The 19,197-nt window shown below is 38.7% G+C and overlaps 1 protein-coding gene across 1 annotated transcript in view; it reads left to right on the top strand.

Moving 5' to 3' along the window:
- tafa4b (TAFA chemokine like family member 4b) overlaps positions 1-18,309 on the top strand; it is a 79,895-nt gene extending 61,586 nt beyond the window's left edge. Inside the window, exons 5-7 of the mRNA XM_036560183.1 lie at positions 9,527-9,651; positions 14,697-14,786; positions 18,298-18,309. Of these exons, the coding sequence (XP_036416076.1) occupies positions 9,527-9,651; positions 14,697-14,786; positions 18,298-18,309 (227 nt within the window). The remainder of the gene's footprint in view (positions 1-9,526; positions 9,652-14,696; positions 14,787-18,297) is intronic.
- The last annotated feature ends 888 nt before the right edge of the window (positions 18,310-19,197 follow it).

The raw sequence follows: 19,197 nt of genomic DNA, 5'->3' as shown, positions 1-19,197 counted from the left end.
TAAATAGAGGCGAGTGGGGTCAGGTTAGGGTTGCGCTGGGTGTATTATAATGGGGTTGGGTGTTTTTCTTGAGGCTCTGCGGCCTGAAGAGAAAGGTGGAGAGTTATTACACAGCATTAATGTGTGTCAAAGGCGGTGTTGCATTGCAGAGTTGAAACAGGTCAGCAGAAGTTAAACCTCTGTGGATCAGGAGTGGACAGCAGGCCTCACTGGATGGAGAGATAGAGTTCTTTTGCTTGTTATTGTTATTTTTCAGCCTAGTTGAAAGACTCACAGATGTGTAGAGATTACAGTTGGTTGCTACTAGCATTAAGCTTGGTAAGCCATTGTTTGTTTTCCATTAGACTGATATATATATATATGACTACTGATACTTATATATAAATTTACAAACATTTTTTAATGTAAACATTTTCATTTACCCCGCGTTAGCTTGTGCCTGCTTTCCATTCGATTTCTTTCCATTTTTGTTTTCATACATTGATTTAGTCATGCAGTTTGCTAATCTGTTGGCTGTTATCTTCTTGATAATCCCTTGTAAAGTACATCAGCCTCGTAGCCTGATTAGCCTGATCAACTTCATTTGGGTAAGAGGACAATTGTGTAAATGTAATTTGTGATTTCATTCTCTTCTGTCCTTTCTCTGCTGCACACTTTAAAACCGTGACATGAGTAAATAAATCATCTCTTATGTTCCTCCTAATACATAAAATAAGATGTTAAATTTGCTAATAATTGCTATTAAAGGTGGGATGTGGTGATTGTGAAAATGTTTGTCGCTCAATTAACTGATAATTAGCACTCGCCGTGTTTCTCATCACTTGTCTGAATACGCAGCTGAACGTGATGATTAGCAGCTTGATGATCATGAGAACACAAACGATGATGCACTCGTCTGAATTATCATCTTGCTCTCTTTCTCTCATCCACTTTTTTCTTTCTTGTTTCTTGTCCTCTTGCTCTCTCTTTTTCTCTACTCTCTCTTCAGTGTTTTCATAAATGTAAAGCCACTATTGTTGCAAATAAATGCATGAAGTGATTCTACTACTTTACAGGTTTTATATAGTTGGTAAGAAGCTGTAATAACTGTGTAGTTACACATTAACAATAAATACAACCACACTGTAAGTACTGGTGATGTATTCACTGTAAGAGATGGATTGCAGTAGTATAGCTTATGTAAATATACAAGTATATTAACTTGTATTAACAATTTTCACTGAACAAGATTGTACATGTTTCTTAATAACTGTAGGAACTTGTTTTCTCTTATGTAATTACGCCTGTGTAATAGAGTGGGTGAAATTGTATTTGTATTAACTGCTGTTTTTCCAACACAATTTTGAAACCGAAGCAGCTGCTAAAAGTCAGGAAAGTTTTAGTTATTAGTGCAGATGCAGGAAAAGCACTTTCATAACATAATTAATCCTGCTATTGTCAGGAAAGTCTTCTTATGCAAACAGCAGTTCACTCTATTACATATGTGTAATTACATAAGATAAAATATGCTATCAAGACAGTACTTTAAGTAAGACTGTAATCCATCTGGAACAGTGAGCACATCACCAGTAGTTACACTGTTGTTGCATAATATTGTTAATTATTGTGTAATAATTGTGTAACTACAGAGTTATTAGAGACACTCACTACAAAGTGTGACCAAAACTACAAGTTTTTCATCTAATTAAACTACATAAAGTTTTCCCTGATGTTTGCCTAATGTTGTAAACTAACATATGCAAAGGATAGCCACCATGTTCAAATGATGCAGAAAACTAAAAGGCAACAAAAATGGAGATACAATATTCAAACCATTGCTGACTCAGGTGATCAATTACACAAACATAGCTTGTGAAATCTCAACAGAAAAGCATTGAACAATAGAATAGGACACTCTGGAGTAGCCGCACATGAGTCTTTGGTCATCACGTCCAATGCCAAGCATCAGCTAGAGGGGTATAAATCCCCCCAGCATTGGGCTGTGGAGCAGTGGAGCTGCATTCTCTGTAGTGATGGAGCTCCATCCAGTATCTTTGGGATCAAGAACTGATCATCCATCAGTAGCTGACCTCACTCATGCTCTTGTGGCTGAGAGCAATCAAATCCTCACAGCAATGTTCCAACATCCAGTGTACTTTTCCCAGAAGAGTAGAGGCTGTTACTGCAGCCATTCCAGAAGAAACGCTGGACAAGCAGCTGTCCAAAATACATTGAATAAAACATCTGAAAAAACCTTTTAGTGTCAAGTTCGTAATATTTATATCCACCTTGTTTATATGTTTTAGTGTATATAACATTATAAAATTATTAATAAAAAATATCTGGTAATATAGTTAAAATATATTAATTTAAATATTATAAAATTTATCCAAACAGTGCTTGTGCTCCATGCAGAAATACTTGTAATTTCTCAGACCACCACATGATGTCAGACACATTTCAGCCACAGCATTAAGAGAATCTGCAGAGTAAATATCGCTGCACAGTTTATTCTATTCTGCTTTTCCACTTCAGTCCATCTTAGACAGCTCTTCAGCACTAATTCTACCACAACCATGCATGGATTATAACGGATCACAGGGGAATGAGGGGCTAACGATTAGCAGCCTTGCTAGCATGATTCTCAGCTTTTGGAGATCGGTCCAGTGACCGTGAGGAGACAGCATGACACACTGAGGTTCCACAATGTTCTCTTCCTCTGTAACTCAGTGGAACATCTACTCAGTCTGCTGGTAACAACCAAGTTATATCCAATTAAACGTACAGGGAGAGAGAGAGAGAGAGAGAGAGAGCGAGAGAGGGAGGTCAGTACAGACGGGAGATCCAAACGAGGTGGACAAAAGAGAGAGAAAGAAAGATGAACAAGGAAAACTGGAGGAGCTGAATTTCACCCAGAGTTTTGACAAGTGCAGAGCTGTCCTGAAAAGTGTTACTTCACTTTTCTTTTTTCATTTCTTTTCTGTTCTGTTCTCCTTTTTTCTTTGTTTTTTTCTTTTCTCTTCTCTTCTCTAGTCTTTTCCTCTTTTCCTCTCTCTTCTGTTCTCTTCTCTCATTTACTCTTCTCTTCTCTTAGTTTCTCTTCTCTTCTTTTCTCTTTTCTTCTCTAGTCTTTTCCTCTTTTCCTCTCTCTTCTGTTCTCTTCTCTCATTTACTCTTCTCTTCTCTTCTCTTCTCTTCTCTTCTCTTCTCTTCTCTTCTCTTCTCTAGTCTTTTCCTCTTTTTCTCTCTCTTCTTTTCTCTTCTCTCATTTACTTGTTTTCTTTGTATCAGGCATGTATACTCACACTCACACAGATATACTCTTGTAAACATGCTCACAGTCATTCACACAGGGATTATTTAACAAGTGAATTTCTTCATAAAGACTTGTTATGCATCATAATTGCTGTTCTACATTAACATACATAATTACACAGTCATTGATTTTAGAGGCACTTAAACAGAGACTGTTATTCTGTATCATAACACCAAACAAACACACACACACACACACACACACACACACACACACACACACACACAGAGAGAGCACTGCTGTTACAAATTACTTTTTACTCACCTTTTTGTTGCATTTATGAATGCTGTCATGTAAAAATATCTCTTTCAACTCTCACACAATCTCTCTCTCTCTCCCTCTCTCTCTCTCTCTCTCTTTCTTTATATAATATATCTACATTTATATAATTGATCTATTATATATAGATGTATTTGGCCTGTGCAAACTTCTCACTCTGTCTTTCTTTCTTTCTATCTTTCTTTCTTTCCTACTTTCTTTCTTTCTTTCTCTCTCTCTGTGTCTGTCTCTTGCTCCCTGCTGTTATGTCAGGGCTGTGTTTGCTGTATTTCAAAGGATTTTTTTGAATTCTTTCTACATAATTCCTCTTAAAGCTTGCTCGGCAGTGGATTTCATTGCTCTGTCCATTGTGAGTGACAAAGGGCCAATCAGCAGAGCTCTTTAGGAGGCGGCTAAGAGCCTGACTCATCTGAGAGGCTTAATTGATTGGCCTGATGGGACAGGGTTGGTGAAGGAGTAGTAAAAAAAAAATAGAAATAGCAAAATAGAAATGTATAAATATTCAGTTTTACGTTTCTAGCATGCTTTAAGTGAGCAAAAAGGTCCAAGATGTTTAAGAGGACAAAATGCCAGATAAAGAAATTTAGTTTATTAATGTCAACATTATATATATATATATATATATATACACACACACACACGCACATATATACATATACATATATGTGTGTGTGTATGTGTGTATTGTTTTACATATATGTTGGACATATATGTAAATATTAAAAGGTAAATATTAAAAACTGAAACTTTACTGTACATATGTGCATACATTTCATTATACTGACATAAACATGCGTATACTGGCATGTATTTAAATATTCCAAAAAATGGCACAATTAAATATATTTAATGCCTAGATTTTAAAAATCACATATATTGCACATATTTTTAATATAAGCAAATATATGTACTTACATTGTTCTCCTATATGGGCAGGGAGAGTGAGTGAGAGAGAGAAAAGAGAGAGAAAGAGAGAAATGAGGCACTGGATGTAGGCCAGTGTTTTTAGAGAGAAGAAAGAAGGTGACATTGCTAAACACTGCTTCCTTTATTGTGTTGTCTTGAATTAGAAAAAGCTGTTGTTTGTTTGGAAAGTGAAACAAGTTTACTGTCCTCTGAAATGTAAGACACAACACAGCAGGCCCTGTTTCAAGGTGACACATTCTGAGCCTTCAGAGTTTTAACTCTAAAGCTGGCCCAAACAGCATTTTACAGGCTTGAAATACTCATCAGGATTTCTGGAAGAGTACTCAAATACCTCTCAAAATTATCCTTACAATATTTGAAAATTTTAAGTTGTTCATCTAATGCAACAGATGCAACACAAGACTTTCTCCATATGAATTGTAAACTGTAGTAAAGTACTTCTTTACTAAAATGTAATGATCTTTTTGGTATGATTGCAGTGCAGCTCTTGTGCTGTACTAACAGTTGATGGTATTTCATTTGCCCACTCTTTACTTCTGTGCACTCTACTGCCACTTTAACTCTTCCATCCTCCCCATCTTAAAACAAGTTACAGCTGCCAACAAATCTTCCCACCAAAAGCTGTTGCCAGAGGAATCAGTGACATTATGAAAAATATGCCAAAATAAGATTTGAAAAAAAAAGATTAAATGTAAGATAATCTACTTGCATAAGCAAAGTGAGCTTCTAAAACAGAAATTCAAAAAATGGTTAAAAGCTAAAGAGAAAATGTGACTCCTAACAACCACCTGCAAGACCTGGTAGACACCAAAACTGTCCCCATCAGATAAACAGCACTCAAAACTTTCATCACTGAGAGAGAGGAGAAAATCAGCTCTATGGGTCTGAAAGTATGTGTAGCTGTCAAGAAGCACCCACTGAGAAAAATCTAAGATGTGGAGTAACGTTTTATGGACTGAGTCTAAATTTGTAATTGGGATTACTTGGATGGCGAGAAGCAGAAAATGCAACCAACAAAAGACTGAACTTTGGAGGTGTAGAAAAATATCCCTACAGATTTCTCAGAAAAACTGAAAGTCAGTCTTCTGAAAAGAATGAAATTTGTAGTACAGGCAAAAGGTGGACACTAATTAATAAAGGATTTATTATAATTAGTTATTGAGGCTTCTCTGTATAAACCCAATTCCAAAAAATGTGGGACAATATATGAAAAGCAAACAAAAACAGAAAGCAGTGCTTAGTAAATTCTGTTTGGCCTGCATTAAATTGAAAACAGTACAAAAACACCATATTTGAAGTTTTACTTTATTTACTTCATTGCTATTTTTTTAAATATACACTCATTCCAAATTTCAGGCATCACTTTCCAAAAAGTTGTTAAAACCTTTTTAACCCACCTTTTGTTTAACAACACTTAATAATCATCTGGGGCTGATGATACAAACTGATCCCGTTTTGAAAGTGATTTTTTTTTGCCTTCTACTGTTGTACAAGTCTTCAGCTGCACAACTGAACCTTTGTTGCCATATTTTGAGCTTAATAAGACACAATTGGAGATAGTTGTGGACTGCAGGAAGACCAGACTAGCACCCACACTCTCTGATTACCCAGCCTTGCTGCTGTAACACATGTAGAAGGTGGCTTGGTGTTGTCATGTTGAACTAAGCATGGACATCCCTGAAAAAGATGGTGTCTAAAAGGCAGCATATGTTGCTCTAACATGGCTTTAGCATTAATGGAGCAAGTTACCCACAAATACCCCCCATACCACAGTCGACCCTGGATTTTAAACCTTTACATTGGTAACAATATGGATGGTTCTTTCAGTCTTTGTACTTTTTGGCCTTTTCCTTTATGCCGAGACATTTCTCAGAATTCCCTGACTCTTTTGATGATAATATGCACTGTAGAGGGTGAAATATCTAAAATCTCTGAAATCCCTGTGTCACGCTTCCCTGGGTTCCCGCTGTCTCTGCCTCCCAACCTCTGAAATCCATTACCCAGAACCCCACTCCAGATCACGTGACCTCTGATCTCCCTCACATGACTCTACACTGGTCTGCCTCACCTGAGTACTGATTACCCTCACTTGTTCCATGTGCTTGTTAGTTTGGTATATAAGCCTGGGCTTTAGCTTAGTCTCGTTGCAAAGTATTGCCTTTGTTTACAGAGCCTTACCGAGCCTTCTATTCTGTCTGATTGGTGTATCGTGTATGACTTTGCCTTGTTTGTTTATCAACCTTGCCTTTTGCCTTGCACTTCCAGTGTCGTACTTTCTGGTTTGACCTGGTTTCTGGATTTTGGACATTGCTTTTTGGACTTCCTACATGGTTACTGTTTTCATGTTTTGGCTTAAAACATGTCTGACCTTGATTTTTCCTCCCTTTATTAATAAACCCATTTTACTGAAATGTGGTCTGCGAGCGTCGGAATTTTGTCCACTTTTTGGCAAAGTGGTGAGCCTTGACCCATCCTTGCTCATAAACGAATCAGCCTTTCTTGGATGCTACTTTTATATCCAGGCACGGTTGCATCAACTGTTTAAGATGTTTTTTGAACATTTCCCAATGTTCCCACTCTTTAATTTCCCAACTCTTTTGGAATGTGTTGCAGGCATCAATTTCGAAATGAGCATATTTTTACAAAACCTAATGAAATTTGTATTGCTTTTGTTCAAATACAGGTCAAAGTAGATTTATAAATCACTGCTTTCAACTTTTTTTAGGATTGGGTTTGTATATGAATAACTTTTTTGATTAGAAATCAAATAAACTACTTTTTGCCCAGTAATTCATGATGAAGTTCTTCCTGCCAAATTGATTAACCAGTGCAGCAAATATGGCAAAACTGGCAGTTTCTGCACAGAATCAGCGAATTATGCCAACAGCGAGAAAACAACACAGAATGTCTCTCTGTCAGTGTAGCAACTCATCAATTTTTCCAATCTTTCCACAAGAACATAGTCCTGGATCTTCTCCTCAGCTTGAGAATGAACAGTCTGTTCCCTCAGCTGTGATTATAAACACACGGTGGAAGCGTGTGCTGTTTTGCCAGGTTCCTCATCCAAATCCCTCTTCACTCGAAAAAGCTCTTATTTGTATTCAAGTGAAACCTGAGGTTATTTGCCTTAAAATGTCAGAAGGAACTGTCCTTTACCAAAGTAACAGACAGAGAGACTTTTATTTGTTCTCCAAGAAAATCACTGTAGGCTTTTAATTATCAAGCTCCATCTTGCTTCCTAGAATCACACATAAAGGTGTCCTTGCAGAAGTACCTCTCAACTTTAGCTGGCTTTCATCCCGACTGTAGCTTATTATGGACTGTGCAAACTAGCACAGACTTTCATAAAGAGAGCAGTCTTATTGCAGTAGGTTTTCCCTTTTGGTGTGTGGGAAGGAGGCGGGAGTGGTTGGAGTGATGTTCCAAGACCATGGAGGTTTGGTCTGTTATGAAATGGAAGAGCAGGTCTAGTGTATATAGAGCTCGAGTGTCAGAAGAAGTAATGATTTTTTTATTTGAAGGTAATTCATTTCATGAACTCTCTTTTCAGTTTCTTTTTTGATTCTCGATGTGCGTTCGCGTACGTGTGTTTTCTTGCATTCTCATAGACTTGCTTGATGGCCTTCCCTTACCCAAGTTGTTCTCCAATAATCAAGAGTATTGAAGATAACTGGAACGGCAAAAATACCCAGAATATTCCTTACTGTTTTCTTATATTATATTTTTTTGTTAGGTGAATGCAGAGATGCAGAGGAAAGTAAGATGTTACTGCTAGAAGGGTTGGGAGGGTAACTTAAAAAATGTATTACATTACAGATTACCAATAACCTGTTTAAAAATGCAATTGTAACTTAATCCAAAGGATTACTATATTAACATAATGTAATCTGATTACTTTTAAATACTTATAGATTACTTATCTTTTAAAACTTGACTAAACATAAAAATGACTAAAGACTTTTTCACCAAAACTTTCACCTCACACAAAAGGTCACTTCTCTCACAATTGGCAAAACAGGCAAATCTAAGTGGAGCAATATGTAAATATTTCCAACATTAAGATGACAAATTTGTACATTTACACTCGTGAGCAGTGTTTAGAAATCAAAGCAGATGTCACGCCTCCCGCCATGCTCAGCAGAGGCTAACACCCCTCACTCCGTCCAGAACTCCAACTCCCAGAATCCTCTGTGGGATCACATGACCATAGACTCTCAGCCGTCTACCTATCCATGCTCCAGTTCACCTGGTTTTTGATTATTGTCACCTGTTCAAGTGCCTATATAATCTGTTTGTTTCTGAAGTATTGTATCAGTCTCCTGTGCATCACTGAGCCTTTTGTTCCAGTTTTTGAACCAGTTTTGGTTCGTTTTCTTGCTCGTTTTTCTTATTTACGATTCTAGCCTGACCCCTTTTTTGACTCTGTTTTCCTCTTTTGTGTTGTGACCTTTTGCTCATGTCTTTCACCCTGACTTAGCGTAGCCTGCATTGCCCTGTTTGCCCATATATGAACCCTTGCCTGTTGGTTTTTGGATTATCCTTTATTAAACATTTTAATTAGAATTTAGAAGATTTCATATTGGGGTGTCTTGCTTAGACTTTGTTGATTGCAGTTTGCAGTCAGAATTTGTTGACCCTGAAGGGTTATGATTTAAAGCATGCTAAACAAAAATGTGAAAACAATGTAGAATTGTGAATTCTGTGAAACCAATGAGGCTGAGAGTTACAGCTATATGAATTCTGCATAACACAACAAATAACGTATTAAACTAGTTTCAGGCCAGAATGCCCTTTAAGCTTTTAGGCTACTAAATTGCAGCTTATCATGCTGCACGACATACAAATACACGGCACATCTCAAATTCCTTCAGGGACATTCTCTGTTCTCATATTCTTGCATGGTAACTTCTTTAAGAACATCTTTTTGAGGAATGCAAGTTCATTCTTTGAGTCCTTGGTACTGAGAAATGCTCTCTGTCTGTCTGTGTGTCTGATTTTCTGTCTGATTCTCTCTCACCCCCGCAGCATCCATTGTCCTGCAGAAATGGTGGTGTCAGATGCATCCGTGTCTGGATGGTGAGGAATGTAAGGTTCTGCCAGATCTCACTGGCTGGTCCTGCAGCACTGGCAACAAAGTCAAAACTACCAAGGTGAGGACACTTTTAGGGGGCTTTTAGGATTTGGAGTAATGGGGGAAAATATACCAAAAGAGAGCAAGCTAGATAACTATGTTTCAGACTGAGTAGCACTTGAATGCATGAATATGAAGAACATATATGAAGAGCTCCAACAAGGGGTCAAAATATTCTAACCACAAAGATGGAAAGACAACTTAATTCCATGGAACACTGACCCAATGTTCCCCAATAAATATCAACAATCTAATGTTGGCAAATGGCTTTATATTGTTCCAGAATGAGAACAGAAAATCTAATAAACCAATGAGAATGAAGGAGAACATTCTAGAGCTCATTCTTGAATGGTGTGAATAGGGGGAACATTTTGGAGAGTATAACACTTCGCCCTACCCTTCTATCTCAACAACAATTCGGGACACCCTACCCCTAGGCATGAACGCGCAAAACAGAGGGGTAAGGGCTAAGTGGTAGGGGCAAGGGGTGAAATGGGATTGAGCCCAAACATACACCTGCAGAAAGTTGAAAGCAAACTCTACGGCTTGAAGAAGGGTTGGAGGTATGAGCAACCTTGGAGAAGATGGAGGGTCACCAAACCATAGGAGTCTTAGGGTCATTTGGATCCCATGTGAAGTAGTTGTAAGTCAAGCCAACTGGAACAATCTTGAATTTCAAGACCAGTGAGGATATTCAATGACCTGGAAGATCCAGAACCTCCACAGGTGAATAAGACATTCCTAAAGATTTTAAAAAAAGAATTGGCCATATATACCCCCCAGCCCTGCCTCAAGACCTTGAAAAAGGAAGTACTTATGAACATCAGAACCACAGTTAGAGAGCTAGGCTGGGAAAGAACGTTTGGGACTTTTTTTCTGAACATAAATAGCCCAGTCCAGGAACACATCGCATTATATTACATGCAGGTCACAGAAAGTTATGACAGAGAATAGAGTGGCAGCTCCCGCTTTGCATTTAGACCACAAATGGGTCAGACAGAACTCTTCGCTAACCTTTTCGAAACCTTTGAAGAGCAGCAGGCCGTCCAAATGCCTGCAGAGACATGGTCTTACCAAGGGACTGTTTGAAAAGGAGCTCTTTGTGGATGTGATTTTTTCCCACAGGCGTTTTCAGGCACAAAACTGTCCTTCAAAAACACACATCTTGTCCCTCTTCTCCCATGTGTGCTGATGGGATTCTGCTGAAGACCCAAAACCCCCCCAGGAGCATCTGTGACTCTTTGTTTCCTCTTTTTGATCTCTCCATAATGCACTTCAAGGCAGGGTTTCATGGTGCTAAGCGACGCCCCAGCCAACTGAATGTTTGGGTGGTGGTCACTTGAGTCCTGTTCACCTAAATGGACAGAAAATATTGGTAGGAATTGAATAGGACAATTCTATAGATATTTCAAAATGTTCTGCATAATTAAATCATTGAGACGTGAGTAAAGTCATTTAGACTAGTTTGATGTGAAATTGTTCACAAATATAGTCATTTTATTTACTATCCAAAACCATCAGTGAACCTACATATATTTTCTAATTATATGTTGTTTTATATGTATTGTTGGTTTTCAAATATAAATCAATATAAATATAAATAGTGGTTCATTGAGGATTATGCAGGCTATATGCTATGCATGTACAGTACTGTGCAAAAGTCAGAGACCGCCAAAGTGTCCAGGCAAATTTCCAGTCGAAATGGCCATTAAGTACAAGTCATTAATTTTTCATCAGCAGAAAAAAAGGCAGACGATATATTTACCTTTATTACAGTTTAATAATGCTGTAATAATGTCTACGAAACCCTCAGGGATATTTTTCCACATCTCCAAAGTTCGGTCTTAGAACTTGGTTATATTTACTGTGTCTCACAACCCAAGTAATCCCAAACACATTCAGTGATGTTGAGGTCTGGACTCTGGGGTGGTCAGTCCATTGTTCTGAGAATATCAGCAGCTGCTTTGTTTGATTTATAAAAGTTGTTCTTTTCTCAGTGAGGCTTCTTGACAGCTACACATCCTTTCAGACTCATAGTGCTGAGCTGTCTTCCCACAGTGTTGGTGGTCTACCAGGTCTGGCAGGTGGTTGTTAGGAGTCCCATTTTCACACTGAAGTTATAAGGAAAGCATCACTCTGGACTACTTTTTGAACGATGCACAATGCAGGGCAGCCAATCAGAGCAGAGGCTGTTTACATAATTGAATGTTAAAGGCAGAGTAACAAAAACAACCTGCTTAATTTAAAGAGATAAACAGAGGTTGAAAAATGTTAATGTAATAGTAGTTTTTAGTACATAAACTCACACAAATGTTATAAATGGAAACTAAAATTGAAAAATGAAAATGAGAATTCTGCAATTCTGCAACAAAATTTGCATAATTCAATAATTAAGATGTAAACAAACTCATTCAGAGTGGTTTGATGTGAAATACTCTGTTCCAGAGAAACACATCAAGTCAGAATTGTTCGGTGTTAGTAATAGGAACCAGACATCCAAGTATTACATGAAATGATTACATATTTGCAGCTTAATGCCTGAAGCATGGTTTTATGATGGTTTTGAGAAGATTTTGAAAAAATAAAATATATATATTTTTTTCTTGATGGACAGGTACATCATAAAAAAAATTGTTTCAGATTTCAGATTCAGAATATTTTGCCATCATGAACATTACATATAAAAACTCAGAAATCATGTGCAGGTTCACTGGTTGTGTTGGATAATAAATAAAATACTTGTATTTGTGTTATAGACACGGCGACCCCTGGTTCCTATCACCACCACTGTAAAGTAATCTGAGTCTCTACAATCAACCATTTCACACCAAACCACTCCAAATGATTTTGTTTACATCTCAGTGATTGAATACTACAGAAATTTTGAAAAATCGGTTCTCCTTCAAGACAGTTTTTGTGAGTCTTCATTCTGGAGTCCCACTGCACTACACGTTCTAGTATCTCGCTGCTCTGGAGCCTCACTTATAAACTCTTGAAGGACTTGTTAATTAGGTGATGAGTTGAGTCAGGTGTGTTAGAGCGAGAGGAATGTGTCTACAGTGCAGAGGGACTCCAGGAATGAGACCGAGAAACACACCTTTAACATCTTTCAGCGAGCAGGAAGTCGTTGACAGAAGTGCTCATTCAAGAATCCATGGAACATCGTGTGTTAAGTGAAAGGAAACCATCACCTGAGCCTAAATTTCAGTAGTCCTCAATCCTGTTCTGGGGTTCCCTGCCCTGCATGGGATACGTCCAAAGCCTGCGTACTGACTGCACCCAGTATACCCAGTAGGATCCCTGGATGACATAATGCTCTGACCAAACAGTCCAATATGCAGCCAGAGCTATCTTCATAATATATTGCATCCAAAAATGCAAAGTGTGGTCATTTCAGGAGGATGTAGTTGAGTTGAGGGTGCTGAATTTTTAAGCAGCGTATACACATGAATGATGACATCATGTAAAAGATGACAATGTGCCATAATGAGGCAAACGACGACAAGATATACATAACGGACACATCAGACCACTGATGCACATCTTCGCTCTGCTTTGGACGATTCTGGACGAACTTTATGTAAATTAACTGAGCAGCGACCAATCTGATTGTTTAGTTGTGGCGCAGTAACCGATTGTGTCACGTCCACAATCGCTCAGTGAGATTTGAACAGGATAAAACAGTTGAAAAAACATTTACACAAACATTAGTTATTAAGTTTAAAAACAATATAGTCAACATGATAATGATCCATTGTAGATGATTTGTAGATGCTCAGTCTCTCTTTAAATAACATTCAAGTAAATATTAAATGCATTAAATATTAAATGCAACTGTGCTTGAAGTTGAGTGTGAAAGATTCTATTAAATCTAACTCTAACCCGAAACCTAACCCCTAACTTTAACTTCAACACAAAACCTAAACCTACTCCTAAACCTAACCCTTAGCCTAATATTGTTGATAACTAAGAAAAGGTTAGTTAACAATTTAACTATGTGTAGATAAAATCTACCATCAAAATAAAGTGTAACTGAACATTTTGTAACATGGGTTGTGCTTCGGACCCCTTCCCCGAGTAGATGAATCTGATGATTGCAAGCACACTGAAAGAATATTCAAAGAGAAATCAGTCAAAACTTGGTGAAGCATATGTCTTCCAAGGATGTGCGTGAATTATCTTCTATTTTCATCATATCTTTGTCGGTATAATGTCGATTTTGCACTTGAGGTCTAAACATCAAGCCAGATCTTTCATTGAGTCTGTACTTGTGGCATTAATACAAAACAAAGTGTGATGTGGATTGAAAAACTTCTACAAAATCCTTCCCAAAAATCCTGTGTTGCTTCTTTCTGGGGTGGTATGGTGGTGCGGTGCATAGCGCTAACAGCAAGAAGGGCCTGGGTTCGATTCCCCGGTCAGGTGAACAGGGTCCTTTCTGTGTGGAGTTTACATGTTCTCCCTGTGTCTGTGTGGGTTTCCTCCCACAGTCCAAAGGCATGCATCCAGGCAAATTGAAGATGCTAAATTGACCCTAGGTGTGAATGTGTCTGCTCTGTGATGGACTAGTGACCCATTCAAGATGTTTCCTGCCTTCTACCTGATGGACGCTGGAATAGGCTCCAGCACCCCTGTGGCTCTGGAAGATAAGCAGCTTAGAAAATGTGTGTGTACATTTTTCAATTTTAAGAACAACAAAAAAATCTTATGAACTGCAGTATTAAGGTACCTACTTATCATCAAAAATGCAACATCCAAGAGACCATGACAACATCATGTTATCTGTGTTCTGATTGGATGTTTTAAGAAACCTGTTTCACAAAGTTGCTTGCTAGATGATTGAAGTTGTTTTGATTGAGGTTTCGATTGTGCAATGCAAAATCTCACCATGTAAACACACCCGAAGGGATAGATTACATGGCGTGGCAGTGAGGTTGTAGAGACAATAGTAGCAGAAGGTTCAGGCAGTGTGAAAGGCCAGGAGAAAGAAAGAGAGAGAATTGTACACATGTAGAAACAAAGAGCTGCTCCGCGTATTAATTGTGCTCCTGCACGTGTCGACAGATTGCCGTGAGCCCAGGGCCCGATCATTCCGGCGAAATCCGAGAAAGGCAATTTGTGCCGTGGGGCGGCACAGGTGCTGCTTCCTCACAGGTGACGTATCAAAAAGGAAAACAGTTGCGGAGAGCGCGGTGGCGCCATAAGAGTAATTGCTCGGAGAGACGGAATAACAGCGCAACATCTGTCGCCTTCATTAGGATGCATTATGGGCTACAGGTTCCGCCGAGCCTCTCGAATCAAGAGTCCTAATTAAATCGGTAAGCGAGAGAGACAGGCGATGGATGGCAGCTCATGGGCTTCCACTTGAATTTATGACCCTGGACGTCAAGCGTCTGATTGGCTGCGCTGGCCTGCCAGTCATCCTGAGGAGCCAATGGGATGAGGAGGAAGTTGGAATTGAATACATATTTATTTCTTACTGAGAGCTTATTGAAACAAGCAGAGAAATGCTGTTGAAAGTGATAAACTTTTAATCCATACCACATTTGTACTTGTCTGTTGAAGAGAATTCATTTAATGTGAATATAATCATATGTTTGATCTTGTTTTGCAATTTATTTTATTTATATTTATTTTATATATATTTAATAAATCATTTATGTTTTTGCCATTGCTTGACAAGCAAAAAAGATAGCTAGTTTTATTGCATTAAAGCTTATAAGAGTTTTACTGCTGAAAACCCCAGGCTCATTACATACTAAGGCTTATTAATGAGTAACTACAGGGACTTTTATGCAAACTGGTTGAGCTGTTCTTAGGCTATAGAAGTTTGTAATAAAACTTTGAGCCCACCGATGCGCAATCAATCAATCAATCAACAAGTTAACCAAATTAAATTGAATATTGGGTTCAATTTCACTGCCACACCCAGGCATGATTACTGCCAGACCTGTTGAATCTAAACATCACTTAAGTAGAACCTGCCTGGCAATGTAAAGCAGGATAGAAGGTCTCAAAAAGCAGCACATGATGCCACATGAAGCCATTGGTAAGGCTCTGGGACTCCAGCGAACCACAGTGAGAGCCGTTATCCACAAATGGAGAAAATTGAAAACAGTGGTGAACCTTGTAAGGAGTGGCTGGCCTACCACAATTTCACCAAGAATGCATCAGCGATTCATCCAGGAGGTCATAAAAGAACCCAGATGAACATCTAAAGAACTGCAGGCCTCACTTGCCTCAGTTAAGGTCAATGTACACGATTTTGTTCAGTGCTTTATTCTCTGATTAGCCATGACTAAAACTATAGAATATGCAACAAATAGTGACTTATAATGACCTCTAAAGCAATAAACTATAGAAGTGACCTGACTCGACCTCAAACCTATAGAAATCAAATGCTGCCAATTACACACCAATAAGGTGTGAATTTAGGCAATCAGTTGTTGTTCATTGAGCATATCAACATCTTAACATCTTAACAAATTGTTTATTGTGCATTATTACAATTAATGGAATTCTTGGTGCGCTCCAGTTATGTACTACAACAGGTCATAATGAGTTCTTAAAAAGATATTAAAAAGGTCTTAAAGTAAAATATTTCCAATAGTTATGTAATTATGTTGAGGTACTGTGACCATCTGGCAGTTATATAACAAACTGACAATAACAGCTCTACACCTTTAAAAGTTGAGTAAGTTTGGACCTTGAATGAAAAGTCCTACCTAAATTAGGGAGCGAGGCAGAGGGGCATCATGCTGAGGAGGCAATGGGAGGTGGTGAGCTGCAGATGAAGGAGTTTCATGCACTGCTGCTCCGCTGAGCTTTAAGTGTAGAAGTGTGTGTGTGTGCTGAAGTCTTATAGCAACTGTTCCAACTCTCTCTCTCTCTCTCTCTCTCTCTCTCTATCTCTCTCTCTCTCTCACACACACACATCGCACACACGTCACAGAACAGTACTGAGTGACGAGCAGCACATTCAGCTTATTTCTTTAACATAAAACTAGTCTTCATATTGCATTTCACTCACTCTCTCTCTCTCTCTCTCTCTCTCCACTATCCTTCTCTGTCTTTTTTCTTTTTCTTCATTATCTTTCTATCCTTCTCTTTCTCATTCACTCTCTCCTTCCACAATCTCTCTCTCTTGCTTTCTCTATCACTACCTGTCTCTCTTTCCTCTCTTTATTTCCACTCTCTGTCTCTCTCTTCCACTATCTGATTCCTCCCTCTGTTTCACACGTTCCACACTTCTTTCACACTTTCTATCTCTCTTTCTCTCTCACTCTTTCTCTCTCTCTTTTCTTCCCTCCCTCCCTCGACCCCCCAATTTCTCCCTTTCTCTCCTCCTCGCTCCACACACTTTCTCCCTCCACACACTCTCTCTCTTCCTACTCTCTCTCCTCCTCCTTTCTTTCCTCTCTTCCTCCCTTTCTTTCTCTTCTCCCCCTCTTTTCCCTCATTCTCCCTTTCTCTCCACTCTCTCCCATTTTTCTCAGTGATCTGGGTGTGATATCATTTCATTGGTGAATCTTTGTGGATGGGTGGATTTTCTTTGGGGATCCTCATTATTATTAATATAACTATTAGGATGTAACATCCTTTAATTATTAATGCTTCAATAAAAGGGGGTTAAAAGTCTCCCATTTTTCTCTCATTCTCTCTTCCTTTCTCCTGTGTCTCTTATCTCTCATCCTCCCTTTCTGTATCCCTTCTCCCTCTTTTCTAACATTCTCTCTTTCTGTCTCCTTTTTTCTTCTCATCCTCTCTTTTTCTCCCCTCTCCCCCTCTTTTCTGTCATTCTCTCTCCTCTCTCCCTCTGCTCTCCTTCTTTTCTCTCATCCTCCCTTTCTCTCTCCACTCTCATTCTTTACTCTCATCCCCCTTTCTCTCTCCCCTTTCCCTTTTTACTCTCATCCTTGCTTTATCTTTCTATTCTCTCCCTCTTTACTCTCATCCTCCCTTTTCTCTCCTCTCTCCCTCTTTTCTATCATCCTCCCTTTCTCTCTCCCCTCTCTCTCTTTACTCTCATCCTCCCTTTCTCTCTCTATTCTCTCCCTCTTTACTCTCATCCTCCCTTCCTCTCTATATTATCTCCCTCTTTACTCTCATCCTCACTTTATTTTTCTATTCTTTCCCTCTTTACTCTCATCCTCCCTTTTTCTCTCCCCCTCCCTCTTTAATTTCATCCTCCCTTTTCTCTCCTCTATCCCTCTTTACTCCATTCCTCCCTTTCTTTCTCCTCTTTCCCTCTTTCCCTCCCTTTCTCTCTCCCCTCTCCCTCTTTTCTATCCATCACCCTTTCTCTCTCCACTCTCCTTCTTTTCTCTCATTCTCCATTTCACTTTCCTGTTTCTCAATTTTCTATCATACTCCCTTTCTCTCTCCCCTTTACCCCTTTTCTATCATTCTCCCTTTCTCACTTCTTTCTCCTTTCCATTCTCTCTCTCTCTCTCTCTCTCTCTCTCTCTCTCTCTCTCTCTCTCTCAGCTGATTTAAATGCAGTAGGTAGTCTCTCTCTGGTGTCTGGGTGAATTTGCTCTGGTATCCGTGCTGAACGCTGATTGGTGTGAAGGAGATCTCCTTCACCCTCTGCACCAGAACAGCGTCGCACATTTCACATGAAAACACGCAGCGCTCTCATTATTTTCTCTTTTTTCTTTTTTAGGTCACACGATAGCGAGAAGATGACGGCCCTTTCAGAGAGACCCAAGGCTCTTCTTTAAGGTGGAATTTCTATTCTGGGATAAAAGAGGCCCACTTATAGCAGAGAACGCTCAATCATGGACCAAGAGGAGAATTAAACATGTGATGGATGGACTCATGCACTGTGCGGTATACTGTAGCTGATGGCACTGACCAATGGAAAGACTTGGTGATGGACCAATCCTGCATCACCTTTCTCATATACATATGTCCTGTGGTACAAATGAACACAGATCATGTGATGTGGGCCAAACGGTCTGGACTTCTGTAGCTTCAACTCATGAACTATGTTAACTTATTGGAATGTATGGTAGCATATTGGTTGTGGATGCTAAGTGTGTGCAAATGGATACATGTATGGGTCAATGACATGACATGCATTTTTTGTGTCCACGTCAATTATTTTCTTATAAAATAAAGTAATTCATACATAACATATATCACATTATTCTACAAAACCTCCTGTATGTGAATACATTTTCAACACATTAAATAAAATTAATTTATGCCTCTCAGAGTCTTAAAATATCAGGTGGTGCAAGCATCCTACAACATATACAGATTATGTAAGCTATTATAAAAGTAATTCAGCTGTATAGAATTCAAAATAAAATAGCTTAGCAAGATTTTTAGTTTGGGAACAAAAATGAAACCTTTAAAGTCACAATATTTTGCAAAACAGGGCTGCAATTAAATACATAAGTAATTGCAAAACATCTGTCCATAAATTCATTTTGTCAAATGTCATGCAGCAAAATTGACAATAAAGGACTTTTATTTTGACATGTTTTTAAGAAACTGTGGGCTGGGTATCGAAACATAAACCAAAGTGACCTTCATGGTGCAATGTCACTATCCCTTT

Source organism: Colossoma macropomum, unplaced genomic scaffold (genome assembly GCF_904425465.1).
Source record: "Colossoma macropomum unplaced genomic scaffold, Colossoma_macropomum, whole genome shotgun sequence".
Lineage (NCBI taxonomy): Eukaryota > Metazoa > Chordata > Actinopteri > Characiformes > Serrasalmidae > Colossoma > Colossoma macropomum.
The sequence above is the reverse complement of the archived record's forward strand: the minus strand, read 5'-3'. Positions and strand labels throughout refer to the sequence as shown.